The 14,511-nt window shown below is 42.0% G+C and overlaps 1 protein-coding gene across 1 annotated transcript; it reads right to left on the minus strand.

Annotated features, from left to right (window-relative positions):
- Nucleotides 1–587: 587 nt before the first annotated feature.
- MMP9 (matrix metallopeptidase 9) lies at nucleotides 588–14,256 on the minus strand. The gene is made up of 13 exons (XM_044296763.1): nucleotides 14,068–14,256; nucleotides 13,170–13,402; nucleotides 11,926–12,074; nucleotides 10,869–10,997; nucleotides 9,375–9,548; nucleotides 6,586–6,759; nucleotides 6,255–6,428; nucleotides 4,724–4,879; nucleotides 3,920–4,112; nucleotides 3,682–3,815; nucleotides 2,654–2,804; nucleotides 2,258–2,361; nucleotides 588–1,106 (listed from the first exon to the last, which is right to left on the minus strand). The coding sequence occupies exons 1-13, from the start codon at nucleotides 14,200–14,202 to the stop codon at nucleotides 997–999; spliced, it is 2,016 nt and encodes a 671-aa protein (XP_044152698.1). The 5' UTR covers nucleotides 14,203–14,256; the 3' UTR covers nucleotides 588–996.
- Between the last annotated feature and the right edge of the window lie 255 nt (nucleotides 14,257–14,511).

Genomic DNA, 14,511 nt, shown 5'->3' on the forward strand with positions numbered 1-14,511 from the left:
CAAACGCGCTGTAAAACGCTCAACACATGAAAACCAATGCTTCCCTATGGGAATGGTTCTCACCTGGGCGTTTTACAGCGCGTACGATCGCGCTGTAAAACGCCCGACGCATAATCAAGTACTTGAGCTTCTTTGGGGCGTTTTGACGCGCGTTTGTGGCCATAGGACACTGCAGTCAATCACACAAACGCGCGTCAAACGCGCGTTTACTATTACAAAAAACGCGCATAAAAACGCGCAACAAAAACGCGCGTAAAACGCGCGTTTGAGAAACGCTCAGGTGTGAACCCAGCCTCAAAGTGGTCAATGTAAACAATGGACAGCATAGACCTCCATGGAGAACAATAGAAACCCTCATCACATGTGAATGAACATTCTGGTTTTCCCTTCAACACATTGATGATCTGGGTGGGGGACCGCTTCGTGGACTGACTTATGGTCCACACAGGACAACCTCTACCTGATGGTTTCTGCTTCAAATATCTGCTCTTTTACAGAGTAGTATGGCTCAATAGCTAGGATCTTTCCCTTAGAACGCCTACAAAATCTTTTTGTGTTTCCGTATGCTAAAAATACAGACGTCCAGGTCAGGAAGGAACAGTATTTATTAGAAAAGAAAACAATATATTATAGAAATCTCTGAAAGGTCACCTTGTCTTGTTTCACTACTGCCACAACTCATCATCTGTCACACAGCTCTGGGAAAACCTGCGCCAGGCAGGCCTAGGCACACACGTCCACACACTCACACACGTCCCTAAGGGGGATTAAACATGGAGGCCATGTTTACAGTGCCTGAACATTTACAGTTCTCTTGTAAGAGCACATCTGCCTCCAAGAAGGCACGGGTTTTAAGATTCACATATATATAAAAAAAAAAAAAAAAAACACAACTTCTAGTTTTAAGCTACTTCTGCCAATCAAAGCGGTGGTTTAACCCTTTCCCAACACGCCACCCATCTCTTCTTCCATCAATTTGACGCCCTAGCTGCAGCTCTAATTTTCTGGACAGCGCACAAGGTCATATTTCACATAGCCGACTTTTTCCACTTGCTTGCGCCACGTCATACGCCAGAAGAAGAAATCCTGACAGAAGTAGTATTTGCCTGCAAGACAAAGATTTGTGAGTCTGTGTAACTGGCTGAGCACAGGATACAATATGCTACATGTTATATGCTGAGCTCTGGTTGTTCGATTCAGATCTGTCCATATTCCGGATGTAACACTGGTATCTACCTATAGCATCTTTTCGGATCTATAAGGGTATTTCAGAAGACAGGCAGGGATCGGGGTAATTTATCTGGAATACAGACACTTAAAGGGGTATTCAGGTTTTAATAAGTTATTCCCTATGAACAGGATAGGAAATAACTATTAGGCCTCATGCACACGACCGTTGTGTGCATCCGTGGCCGTTGTGCCGTTTTCCGTTTTTTTCCACGGACCCATTGACTTTCAATGGGTCCGTGGAAAAAGCTGAAAATGCACCGTTTGGCAGCCGCATCCGTGATCCGTGTTTCCTGGCCGTGAAAAAAATAGGACCTGTCCTATTTTTTTCACGGCCAACGGTTCACGGACCCATTCAAGTCAATGGGTCCGTGAAAAATCACGGATGCACACAAGATTGGCATCCGTGTCCGTGATCCGTGTCCGTGATCCGTGTCCGTTTTTTCCTATCATTTCAATGGCAAACTTGACTTAGATTTTTTTTTCATTTTTCATGTCCTTGGATCCTCCAAAAAACAAGGAAGACCCACGGACAAAAAAACGGTCACGGATCACGGACCCCGTTTTTGCGGACCTTAAAAAAAAACGGTCGTGTGCATGAGGCCTTAGATTGGTGGAGGATTAACCCTGCCAATCATAATAACCGTGGCCCTGTACACCGGAAATTAATGGAGTAGGTCGTCAAGCATAGAAATAAATGAAGCACCAATACCCAATGCCCAATTCACCTTTCCATTCATTTCAGTTGAATCCTCACAGATCTAATAGTGGATAACTTGTTACAACCAGAATACTCCTTTAAACTCAGCTATCAAGGTCTTAGGAGTGGTTTTAACTTAAGTGCAATTCAGAAAATCTGAATTCATAAGTTTCCTTTTTTGAATGGAGGGGTTCTCTTTGGACAAGAGAGTTGCAGACTGCTTGTCTCTTTTTTTGCCCATTGTGGATGACTTTAAGTGCAAATGCAATGTAAAAAATATAATACCATATACTAGAATAAGACATGCCTAAACACTGTGTATATCCTTACCCTGATACACAAAGACATCATGAGAATCAGAAGGAACCCCAGCGAAATCTTCATCTGTGCTTCGAGGATACCCCTTATCCACAGTTTGTGACTTCACATCAAGTCTATTAAAAAAGTAAACCAAAGTTACTATTGATATCCATATTAAGACCAGATTCACACTTTCCAGAGCCCGTATAGCGAATGTGTATCCCGGCCCGACTGTGGGTTAAATGCCCCTAACTCACTGCATCGTGGGGATCTATAATGCATTGTGCATTCAGGTAATTTAACCCACAATTTGGTCCAAACACAGATCTTAAATAAAGACTCCAGAATCAAGACACGTGCAGTCAGTCTACGTGTTTGCTAAACATCACTTCCGTTATACTTAACATTTTTTTCTTGAAAGCTTACCTCCAGTATCTTTCACCATTGAATAACAGGACCTTCCCATTATTCCGTGTAACAGCACCTAAGATTTTATCCACATCCTTGTCTAATCCCAGTTTGTCAAGGCTACGTGGCCCCAGAACTGTGTTTCCTGTGTACTGCCAGAATTTGCGACCTGCAAGAGATGTCATAGTTATGGCATGTTATAATTCACAGTACGCCACTACAGAGACTATTCATCATCATGCCACCAGAAAACCAAAGCAGTCTGCCATTATGACCGTGAAACAAAAACAACCGGTCCCCCAATGAAGAGCTACCCATCTGTAGACAGCTGTTTTGGGATTCTTGCATCTCATCAGTACAGAGCTGGTTGGCTGAGAGGCCTTTGATGTAGCTCTGAGGGATTACTGTTTCTCCTTGCAGAGACCATCAGCTAGTGTAGGCAATGCTTCCTAGGAAAAATTGCATGCAAAGTAGCTCTCCACCAAAGCCACCTATGGGTAGCTAACCTGTAAGTCAACAATGGTTCAGATGTTGACTTAGAGTTGCTATCTATAAGTTCTCTTCCTTCTGGAGGAGAGTTAATTTGCATCCTTTTTTCCCCCAGGAAGCATTGATTATACATCAGCTGGTGGTCTCCACAAGCAGTCATACTTATACCGAGAAGGCCCAATCACTCCAAACCACATAAGAGGACATGTGTTGGCTAGAAAACGGTGTTACAAATTTTGCAAACAAATGATAAAAGAAGAACCAAAGGTTACGATGACTTTAAGTAGTTATTGTCTTCTGATATATTGCATCTTGTATTGCCCTGATTGCTCAGTTTAAACTTTCCTACCAGAAGAAAAGGTCAAATAAAAATAAAAAAACACCATGAGATCCTTTATATCCTTTCCAGAGACAGTTCCTGACAAATGTTGGAAAATCCTAGGAAGATGGACAGTAGAGGTCATAGCTACTGGAATCAGTATTTTCCATAGTATTACTGTAAGTTTCTCATATACTTATGAATATAACTTCATTTTGGTGTTCAATTCATTTCCCACCTGAGAAAAAGAAGATCTTCTTGCTCTGGGGGTCCTGGAATACAGTGTCAATATTGGAGGGCAGAGCTGGCCAAGTTTCTGATATTGGGATAGAAGTCTTGGGAGGGCCCATGGCAGGTAATTTCCAGTACACCCTGAAACAGAAGTTGAAGGATCTTGTCAATATTGGAAGAGCAACTCCAAATTGTATGAGAATCTGTTCTGCTTTAAATTGCAACCCATATTGTCTTCCTCTTACCCATCCTTAAAGAAATGAAGCACTCCTTGTATTTCTGCAATGGCATCAAATACTTTCACTTTACATGGGTCTTGTGCAGGATCCACACTGACAGTAGTGGTGGAGGTGGTGGTGGAAGGAGTTGAAGGAGTGGTTGCAGGAGCTGGTTTCTTGGAGGGTTTCGGTGGAGTGGGCTGTGGACCGGTTCCAGCTCCTTAAAATGTAGACAAGAATTAATCAAGCAGTTCCAGCTGTCGCAACATGCCTGGTAATTAATCACTATGACTCGTTCTGCTGGGTTGCAATATATCATTGAAGAATAGATGTTGACAGTAAAGAACACATTGTTGTTGTTTTTATATATATATATACTTTTTTTAAATTATTGCATTGCTTTAGTAGGAAATGCAACAACCAATATTTTATATAACTCTCCCAAAACGATTACTCTTACGTGTATGGTTTATGAATTATTCATTGCTAACATTATGTAGTAGTGATATGAGTGCTTTATATAGCACTGCTCTGTTTGTACATATGTAATCAAGAGTTTCCGAGTAATAACCCTAATTCTTCCATCTCTCTCACCATTGCAACAAAGTGCCAGTCATTGCTGTTTGCTCTTGCAAAATCAATCTACATTTGCAGGTTGCCCAGCAACAGCACAGTTGCAAGTGAAAAAAGATTTACGTATGAGGAAAGGAGCAGATTTGGCTCTTTTTTAATTATCATAAATAGCATGTCAATTGGCTTTCAACTGAGCAATGGCAAATATCTCATAGGCATGATACATAAATATTAATTACACAGCATAAACATCCATACCGTATAGATACTGTATCCCACTTATGTCATCAGGATGGAGCTCGAAGTCTTTCACGTATTTGTACATAGGGTACATGAGTGCATCTTGGACGCTGCTATGCTCAAGTCCTAACGCATGACCGAACTCATGAGCTGCTACCAAAAACAGACTGTAGCCTGTGGAAAAATGGCAAATGTGTGACAGAGATATGGATTACTGAGCACAGACAAGTCATGTGAAATCACAGGGTGTGAGGTTTTATAATAACACATGGAGCGTATATTTCAACCAGAGTTTGTCACCCGTGCGCTAGTCAACATGTATAGGTTTAATACAAGAAGCAAAGGCATATGTAAGAGTGAGAGCCCTATATTAAAAATAAAATTGAAGTCTATAAATGACTTTGCAAAGGTTTTTAATGCATTGGCTGTATTTCTGGCAAAAAAAAAAAAATTTTAGCAATTGGATTCATTTAAACATTTTCAGCCGTTTGTTTTCTGCAGCCTGCATGTAATCTTATACATTGCAGGCTGCTCAGACCCTTTGACTGTGAAATCCATCTGATGAGCTCTCCATCTGTGGCCTTAATCTCTGCTTTCCAGAACATAAATTACAGCTGATATCTTTACAACTAAATAAAATAAACAGTCATAAAAATGTTCAGCCGTTAGGCTTTTGCATCCTGCACATACTCTCATACAATGCAGACTGCTCAGTGCCATTAAGTGTGAAATCTACCAGATGAGCTCTCCGTCCGTGGGCCTAATCTCTCTTTTCCTTAACACAAATCTTTACAACTAAAGATGTTTAGGAGAGTTGAGAAAGGAGCTCATCTGGCTGATTTCACAGTGAATGTTACTGAGCAGCCTGCAATGTATAAAAATACATAAAAGCTGCAGAAGACAAATAAACAGAAGTTATTTTTTAATAAAACATAAGTATGAAAATTTTTTATTTTTTATTTTTTGCCAAAAATACATGCATGTCAGTAAACCAACCCTCTCCCCCCTTCCTTCCCTTGTACTAGAGAAGGACAGAGTTATCTTTAGGCTTGTTCTCCTTTCCTTTGTTTTCTACATTGTGGAACCTGTTGTGTGGAGCAGTCTTGCATATGGTCATGGAGCCCATGGAAAAGATGGGGCTTCCCCTCTCTTTGTATTTCAAAATAACCTCACACACAGTGTTTTTGGTATATACACCCTTGACAAGAAGTACCATCAAGCCTACAACTTCCATATGAAAGAAAGTCTTGCTACAACATTATGACTACTTTGCTATTGCCTGATGAGATTTTCTGGCTAGAAATGAGCTTTATACTACAAGATCACTGTGGAAGACAACACTGTGGAGGCAAAGAGGACCAGCAGAATGCTATGTTCTCCTCAATATGAACTGATCATCAAAAGCTCTAAAAGCATACTGAAATATGCTGGTACTATAAAGTATAATAGCAGGATTGTAGACTTATCAACTTCTTACTGTCATGTTATACGTTTGGTTGATAAGTACTGATTAGTTTGAATGAAGGTCAGATTGTATCATGGTATGTACCTTGGTCTGGACAGAATCCCCATTTCCGGTCCTGGTCATAGCTGGAGGTAGTTGCACACCATAGCTTCTTGTCATCCCTCCCATCACTTGTACATTTGCGATATGTCTTACCCAGGAAGGTGAATGGGAAAACACAAGGATCACCTTGAGCATTTCCTCCAGTCACAGAAGTGTCTGCATGAAAATAGTTCCAGTCAGTGCAGTTCTCCATACAGACCTTCAACATATATCCCTAATCTATAAGCATAGCACATTCATTTTATATAAGTCTACTAAGTTCTCAGACACTGTGAAGCCATATATAATACAAAATACTCATAGAAGTGTTTACCTCTGTTGGGACAGAAGCCATATTTTTTGTCCTTGTCATAGCTGGCTGTGGTACCACACCAGCGATATCCATCTGAACGTCCTTCTTTTGTACAGGAAGAATAAGACTCCCCATCAAAAATAAAAGGAAATACACAGGGCTCGCCATTACTGTTTCCATCATATGTGTATAGCACTGCAGAGAGAGCATTAAATAAATTACATGTATTATAATAAACTTATTATAGTAAGACATAATTAATGTTATACCTTTTACTGTAGCCCCTGCCCATCATCGTTACTAATCATTAGTACAGACTCTTATTAGGCTATAAAATCTGCCCAAAAATGATGGAACTCAGTCCAGCAACTTTAAAGAGGTTCCCGAGATTGTAATACTAAATCCTCTGGATACGTCATCAGTATCTGATTGATGGGGGTCCAACACCCGGGACCCTCATGATCAGCTGTTCGAGAAGGCAGCCGCGCTTGCAGTAGCGCCATGGCCTTCTCTGAGCTGCCAAGGCCACATGACCGATGAATGTGTAGTCACTGGCTTAGGCAGCTCATTCCCATTGAAGTGAGTGGGGCTGAGTGCGATACCAAGCACAGCTGTTATCCAATGTACGGTACTGTGCTTGAAAATCTTCTCAAATAGATGATCAGCATGGATCCCGTGTGTCGGACCCTCACCAATCAGATACTGGTGAGCTATCCAGAGGATAGGTCATCAGTATTAAAATCTCGGAAAACCCTTTTACCTACAGTTTGCCATACACATTAAAGGCTATGTACACCTTCGAAAGCATTTTTTTAATGATTGCATTTCACTCATTTTGGGCTAAAAATCATTTCTTCAACTGGTCTTGCAGTACAATGCAATAATTAAAAAAAATTCTCAAAGGTGTACATAGCCTTTAAAGGGGTTGTCCGGGTTCAGAGCTGAACCCGGACATACCCTTATTTTCACCCAAGCAGCCCCCATGAGGCTAACATTGGAGCATCTCATGCTCCGATGCGCTCCCTTGCCCTGCGCTAAATCGCAGGCAGTGTGTTCAGTGACGTCACCGGCTCTGATGGGTGGGCTTTAGCGCTGCCCTAGCCATTTTACTGGCTAGGGCAGCGCTACATCCTGCCCATCAGTGCTGGTCACGTCACCGGGCTTCCTGACAGCCCCATGGAGAGCCCGGTACGTCACCGGATCTCCAAAAAATGCCTTTTCCCTGCGCGATTTAGCAAGTCGGGGGGGTGGCTAGGTGAAAATGGGGGTATGTCCGGACAACCCCTTTAAGTTTATGTTGACTGAATCTGCCACTCGGTGAGACTGGTGGACCGACTAATGTGTATGGGATGCTACAATTTTCCCCACTACAGACATAGGAAAAAGAAGGACTGGGCTATATTTTAACATGCCCGATTTGTTTGTTTTCAAGATAGATAAGATGCAGCCAGAGCTGCCTGCCAGCAGGTTTTTCTCCTTGTCCCAATCAAAACATAAGCCCACCAAGCTAGTATGTATATGGGGAGGTCTGAGATCTGAGCTGCACAAGGGCTGACTGTACTCTCGACAGATCTTGAAGTGTGGAAGGTTGACCTCACTCTGAGATTCAAACTGTGCATGCGCTGATGGCACTCTCACAGGCGCACGAGCAAGATTTTAGGGTCAGGCAATCAAACAGGGAGGATGTCTGGCCCAATAAATTATTGCAAAAGAGAGGGAATGGCAATGGGAGGAGAAGAGAGGGTGAAGTGGTGCATCAAGAGGCCAGGCCAGCCCCTCAGTGCTCCAAGGACCTCATTAACATAAAATAAAAATAACATTTCTGTAAAACGACACCCCTGGTTGCTGAACAGAGGTGTTGCTGCACTCTATCAGTCTGTATGCCTGGTTTCCTAGGGTTGATCACACTGACAAATGGGGTTTAAGGCAAGTTCATTTGTCCATACGTAGAACTTCTGTACATGGCACCACCACCCTACAGATGAGTTGCTGTGCAAATAATGAAGGAGATATTGTGCCTGCTGTAAGGCCATGAGTCTTCATTTTACTAATTAGGGGGATCACTGGGATACCTTCCCCACCAATCACTCAATAAGGAGGCCATGGCTAGGATAAGCCATTAATATTTAAGTTCTGGAAAACCCTTTTCACACCCATATCACAATTTCATGATAGTATTTGGATAAGTCATGACAGATTTGGCTAATTTTACACCATAAAAATCAAATAAGGCCCCATGCACACGGCCGTGTTTCACAGCCGTGTGCGGGCCGTGGAACCGCGGCCTGGATCCCTCCTGAGAGCAGGAGCGCACGGCGTCACAGGTTGCTATGCCGCCGTGCGCTCCCTGCTGCCTGCACAGTACAGTAATACACTGGTATAGATCATACCAGTGTATCACTGTACTGTGCCGGCAGCAGGGAGCGCACGGCGTCATAGCAACCAGTGACGCCGTGCGCTCCTGCTCTCAGGAGGGATCCAGGCCGCGGTTCCACGGCCCGCACACGGCTGTGAAACACGGCCGTGTGCATGGGGCCTAAGAAAGAGAGCCTTGCGTATAAGCCAGTGTTAAATAAAACATATTTGAGGTTAAGTGATATGTTTAAGCAAATCATAAAGACTATTAAAGTTAAAACCAACTTGCTGAATTATTGAAAGGCATCTTGTAGCATTGTATCTAACGGTTCTCCCATCCTGAATGAATGTTCAGTTCATGATGTTTTATTTACTATGGTTATACAACCGAGCAGTTACTTAAAGCATGCTGTCTCACTGTATCTCTGCCCCCTGAGTATAATGATTGTACTTACACTCGCTAGGACAGAAGCCATATTTTTTGTCCTCATCAAAGTTGGCGGTTGTGCTACACCAGATGTGTCCATCAGATCTTCCAGCACTTGTGCAAGAGTTGTAGGTTTCACCCTCAAACACAAATGGAAAATGACACAGAGCTCCTTCTGCATTACCAAATCGAGTCTTCACCACTGGAACCAAGCAAATGAGACATTATTGAGAACAATTTACATGGCACACGGAACTGAGCTCACTGAAAAGAGGAGGAAACCCTAAAGCTGGCCATAAACATTAGATTAATGTCAGCCGAACCTGCCAATTTCACTGGGACTGACTAACCAACCAATGCATATTGGGGGTGTCACTACATTCCCCTGATGACGTACATCAGGGGAAAGAATCATTGGGCTGTTGGATCTAAACATGCCTGATCATTTTGTTCTGAAAGATAAATTACAGCTGGCGTGCATGTGTATGGGGAGGTGGGAAGGATGACTGTCAGCTGAATGTTGTGATCGCTCAACAGACAGCTAACTAAAGTCAGTCCAACATGGTCCATGAGCTCATTGAAAAGTAATGTAAACCTAAGATGGTCTACAAAGTTGTGAAGAAAAAGCCCTTGCCTTGTGCAAGAAATGCTCTGATGTTCCACTCATACAGGCTAAATGAGTGAAGGGAAGCTTATTTCCCCTTAACCCTTTTAAATGAACAGTAGTCAGCCCATGTAAAAGTCCCTTAACCTAACAAATTCTACAAAGGTTAGCTCACCAAAAAATTAAGGGAACATACATAAAGCTGGGACTGCACATTTGTAATAGCCATTGGCGAAACAACCTTCTAGCCCACAGCTATCTCGCCTGACTCCCTCCTGCCTCCCCTATACTCATAAAAATTCTGTTTGGCTGAAAGTGTATGTGTATTCAGTGGGACGAGAGGAGAAAGTTGATGCCAGATGCTTCTGGTGGTGGCCAATCTCCTGGGAGATCAAAAGGATAGGATAAAAAAATGAATTTGCCCGATCCTTCTCACCTACATCATCTGTAGGGAGAAAGTCCGGAGCTCCCTATACACATTAGGTTTTCGGCTAATCCTGCCATTCTCCGTGGGTTTGGCCGTCAATACACTAACCAGTATGGTGCCCTGTAGTCTACAAGGTTTACGATGTCTTGCGATGATAGTGATGATAGTCAAGATTTGTCATTTATTTTACAGTGGAAAGTTACTTTTCTTTTATAAAGAAAGTAATTATTCTAGCTAACGAACTGTGTTAATTGAAATATGCCTTAAAGCAAAGTAACTGTCTCCTACATCTTTCTTCTGTTTCCAGTTAACTATCTAAGAAAATTGTAAACATGGTTATCAAATCGTGGCATATTTTAGGCATCATTAGCTATAATTAATTTTAACGTTGTTCTCCATAGCCATTATATATGAAAGGTTTGTTTTCATGGACTTGTGGCTCAACATAACTATGTGATTACATAATCCTATTGTCGCCAGTTCACACTCACCCACTCCAGTCCCAAGAGTCCAGTTCTCATCATCATCAAAGTGAGCGTCACCTTGCACACCTTCTCCAGGTGGATAGGCATGAGCCAAAAGACCGTCCTTCCCATCAAAAGGATATGGATCTCCATGGTCTGCAAAACAGTTTACAATTCATTAGCCATGATGTCAAAGTTCAGAATGATCAGTTGAAATGCTCTACCATATGTCTTGTTTAGTAGTTAGCATTGCCTCTCACCATTTCGCCAAGTTAGACTATCAGTGACAGAAAACATTCTTCTGTCTAGGTTATGATGACACGTACAGTATGTAATAATTTAGTAAGAAATATAATAAAGCTATAGCATAGCAAAACCCAAGGAAAACACTTGCCAAAAACAGGCTACTCTGGTCATAACTTATGGAGAATTCAGAAGAACTTTGGTGAGTCTAGATGTTTGAGGGCCATAAATGTTCAGGAGGTACATTAGAGGATTATTTCTGATGTATAGCTTATTCTCAGTTTATCGGTATGTGTACAGGCAGACCATAACAATGAGATCCAAGCATCATCTACTTATGGGTGTAGTTATAGGTGATGGATTGGTAACTGTAGACCACTTTACACTTGACCTCTGCATCTACTTAGATTTTGGGAATAGCCTCTTCCAACATAACATTGTCTCCACAAATAAAGGAAAAAGTAAAATGATAAACGCAAATAAGTAAGATAGGCAACTTAAGACATACAATTACAAGTCTTACACTGCTCTTTCTGATCTATAGTGCCATCATGTTCTGCATGATACTTTGCCACTTAGACTTCTATACTGATGAGATGTTTTGTTCTAGAGTTGCAGCTAGATTTTTCCTTTACATGGGCAAAGATTCAGTCTTGCTGATCTATTACTGGATCTAGATATCATGGAAAAAGTAGATTGCCTTGTTGTCACCTCAAAAGCACCAAGGCCCTTGGGCATATGACCTGCCAGCCTCCTTCCCAAGTTATGCTCCAAAATTTCAAATAAACTTCTTTAAACATGAATTTGATTATTAGGACATGACATCCTTGAATTCACTTACTGTCAGATCCAAACAAGATGTTAATGTCAGGTTCACCATCGTAGATTCGTGTAAATGTGAGGGGTGTCACATCACTCCAGACTTTGAAAGCACGAGCAAAGGCATCATCAGTCACTTCAGGGTCAATGTCAGGAGAGTAGTTGAGGATCCTACATGTAAAACATGGCACTGAATGTAACCAGATGAATATATATACTTGTACAAAACTAAGAATATCTTCAACCAGTTTGTATATTTTATATGGAATTCACAGGTTGGTTTTTCCAAGAGGTAGTGGCACCCAGGCCCTGGTGCCTAAGGAGGCCCAATCTACTTTCTGCCACATGAGAAGACATCCTGTTACAGAAATTGCTTCAGGGTCCAGGAGACTCAAGTTACGCCTAGTATGTTATCATCTTATGACACCTTGTCCATTTTAGGGGTCTTGACTACGGATACACAGCAGAATCCACAGGAGTTATATGTGGACTTGTTGGTGTGAATTTACTATGTTCATAGCAAAAGAAGAAATCTACAGCATAAATTGACAAGCAAATGTTTTTTCTCACTTTATGGACATTTTTTTAAGATCTAATCCACTTTGCTGCTACTGTCAAAAACTCCTGATTTCCAAATCCACAACGTTTCAGTCCCACGTGGACGTATCCTTGGATATATACCAATTGATAAATATTACAAAAGATTGATATATCCAATTCCATCTCAACCAGTTTCTCCATCTAGCGCATGGGCGTAGCTATAGGGGGTGTAGAGGTAGCAGTCGCTACCGGGCCCAGGAGCCTGAGGGGGCCCAAAGACCCTTGTGGCACATAAGAAGACACACAACGCACTGAGGGAAGGGGGGCCCAAGCTGAACTCTTGCACCAGGGCCCATGAGCCGTTAGCTACGCCCCTGATCTAGCGCATATCAATACTTGCAGTTGTGATAAATACACACATTTTAATAGAATACACATGGGGAGAAAGATACATGATCTATTCTCAGTTTAACCCAGAACCAAGTGGAAAATGACCGTATATAAAGTGTAATACTTCATATTTATACAATAACCTTTTAAGTGAGAATACAGTAAAGCCTTATAGGAGTTTAGCCAAGCTAAGCCAGCTGCAGAGTTGTGAATGCAGCTCTGGATTACAACATTGTGCTCTATGCTTCACATAAAGGATGCCCTTGGGTATCACAAATCACTATGGCTCTTAAACCTACTGTACATCAGTAAAATGTTAAAACATGAATTACTTACTTGTATGTAATATCATTATGATCCCACTTTAGGTCTCCTTCGAAGGTCTGAAACTTGCCCACATCTGGCACGCCACATCTAGGGCTATTTATGGTCTTCAATGTTTCTGCATCAAGCTGCCCAGTTTCTTTAAGTCCCATTTTCTTCTGCATTATGGTGAGTGACCTTCTCAGGGAGACTTGAGTTGTTTCTCCATGTGCCAGCGGCATGTAACCATAGCGTACTAGATATTTCTGTGAAGAAAAGAAAATCTTACATTGGAACCTCGTTCATGAAAAAAAATGCAAGGGACAAGTTAAAGGGGTGGTTCAAGTGTTCCTCAGGATAGGTCATCAGTACAGGATCGGTGGGGCTATGACTCCCGGCACACCAGACGATCAGCTGTTTAAAGAGGTTGCAGTGCTTCGGTGAGTGCCATGGCCTCTTCCTAGGCTAGTGACATTGGGTTCATCAGTCACATGGCTTAGGCGCAGCCCAGTGAATGGGTCTGAGCTGCAATACCAAGCATAACCTCCATCCAATGGATGTCGCTGTGCTTGGTAAGCTGAAAGGAGGACGCAGCGCTCACTTCTTCAAACAGCGGGGGTGTCGGATCATCACCAATCAGATACTGATTACCTGTCCCAAGCTCATCAGTATAAAACGCTCAGACAACTCGTTTAAGGAGAGCTAAATAAGTAAGATATTATTTGAGAGGGGCATTAGTAATTAGGGGTAGAGTATATCATGATTTATTGCTAGAAGTAATGGGGAGTCATTGAAAAAATAGAGGGGAATAAATTATTGGTGATGTCATGAAGGATACCGAAAACATTCAAGATTTGCCCAGAGTAAAAAAAAAGCAATAAATAAACCACACTGGAAAAAAATTATAAAAAAGACATTAAGGATATTTTACCTCTGCAGTCTCCAGGTCACTCAAGTTGCTCCTTATGTCTGATGGGAATATAACCGATAGGGGTTTATGGTTAGACGTTGGAGCAGAATGACTCCAGGCACACAAGGTGCCAAGAAGGAACAGCACTGCCTGCATTCTTAGGGTGACAACTAGCTCTTTTGCCTTCCTTGTCTCCTTTCTGCATGCTTCTGTTTATTCCAACTGTATATATACACCTTAATGGCTGAATCACTGAAACCTCAGACCACAGGATTGTAACACATGGTATGTAAGGGGGAGAGGGGGGGGCTGTGTGTCACACTTGCACACTAGTACGGATGGAGGGGAGGGCTGTGTAAGTGTGTCACACAGAATAAAAATAAAAACTACAGACATTTCATCATTGTTGTGTCAACAGAGGAGAGTCACATCCTGCCGTAATATGCAATGAACACACAGGCAAGA

This window comes from Bufo gargarizans, chromosome 6 (assembly GCF_014858855.1).
Source record: "Bufo gargarizans isolate SCDJY-AF-19 chromosome 6, ASM1485885v1, whole genome shotgun sequence".
Lineage (NCBI taxonomy): Eukaryota > Metazoa > Chordata > Amphibia > Anura > Bufonidae > Bufo > Bufo gargarizans.

What these genes read in the sequence shown, in the direction of transcription:
- MMP9 (XM_044296763.1), bottom strand. Translation starts at nt 14,202, where the DNA reads ATGCAGGCAGTGCTGTTCCTTCTTGGCACCTTGTGTGCCTGGAGTCAT. An exon ending in TGGCTTCTGTCCCAACAGAG is followed by an intron (nt 6,429 to 6,585) that starts GTAAACACTTCT and finishes ATTTTCATGCAG; the next exon opens with ACACTTCTGTGACTGGAGGA. An exon ending in AATGGTGAAAGATACTGGAG is followed by an intron (nt 2,362 to 2,653) that starts GTAAGCTTTCAA and finishes CTTTTTTAATAG; the next exon opens with ACTTGATGTGAAGTCACAAA.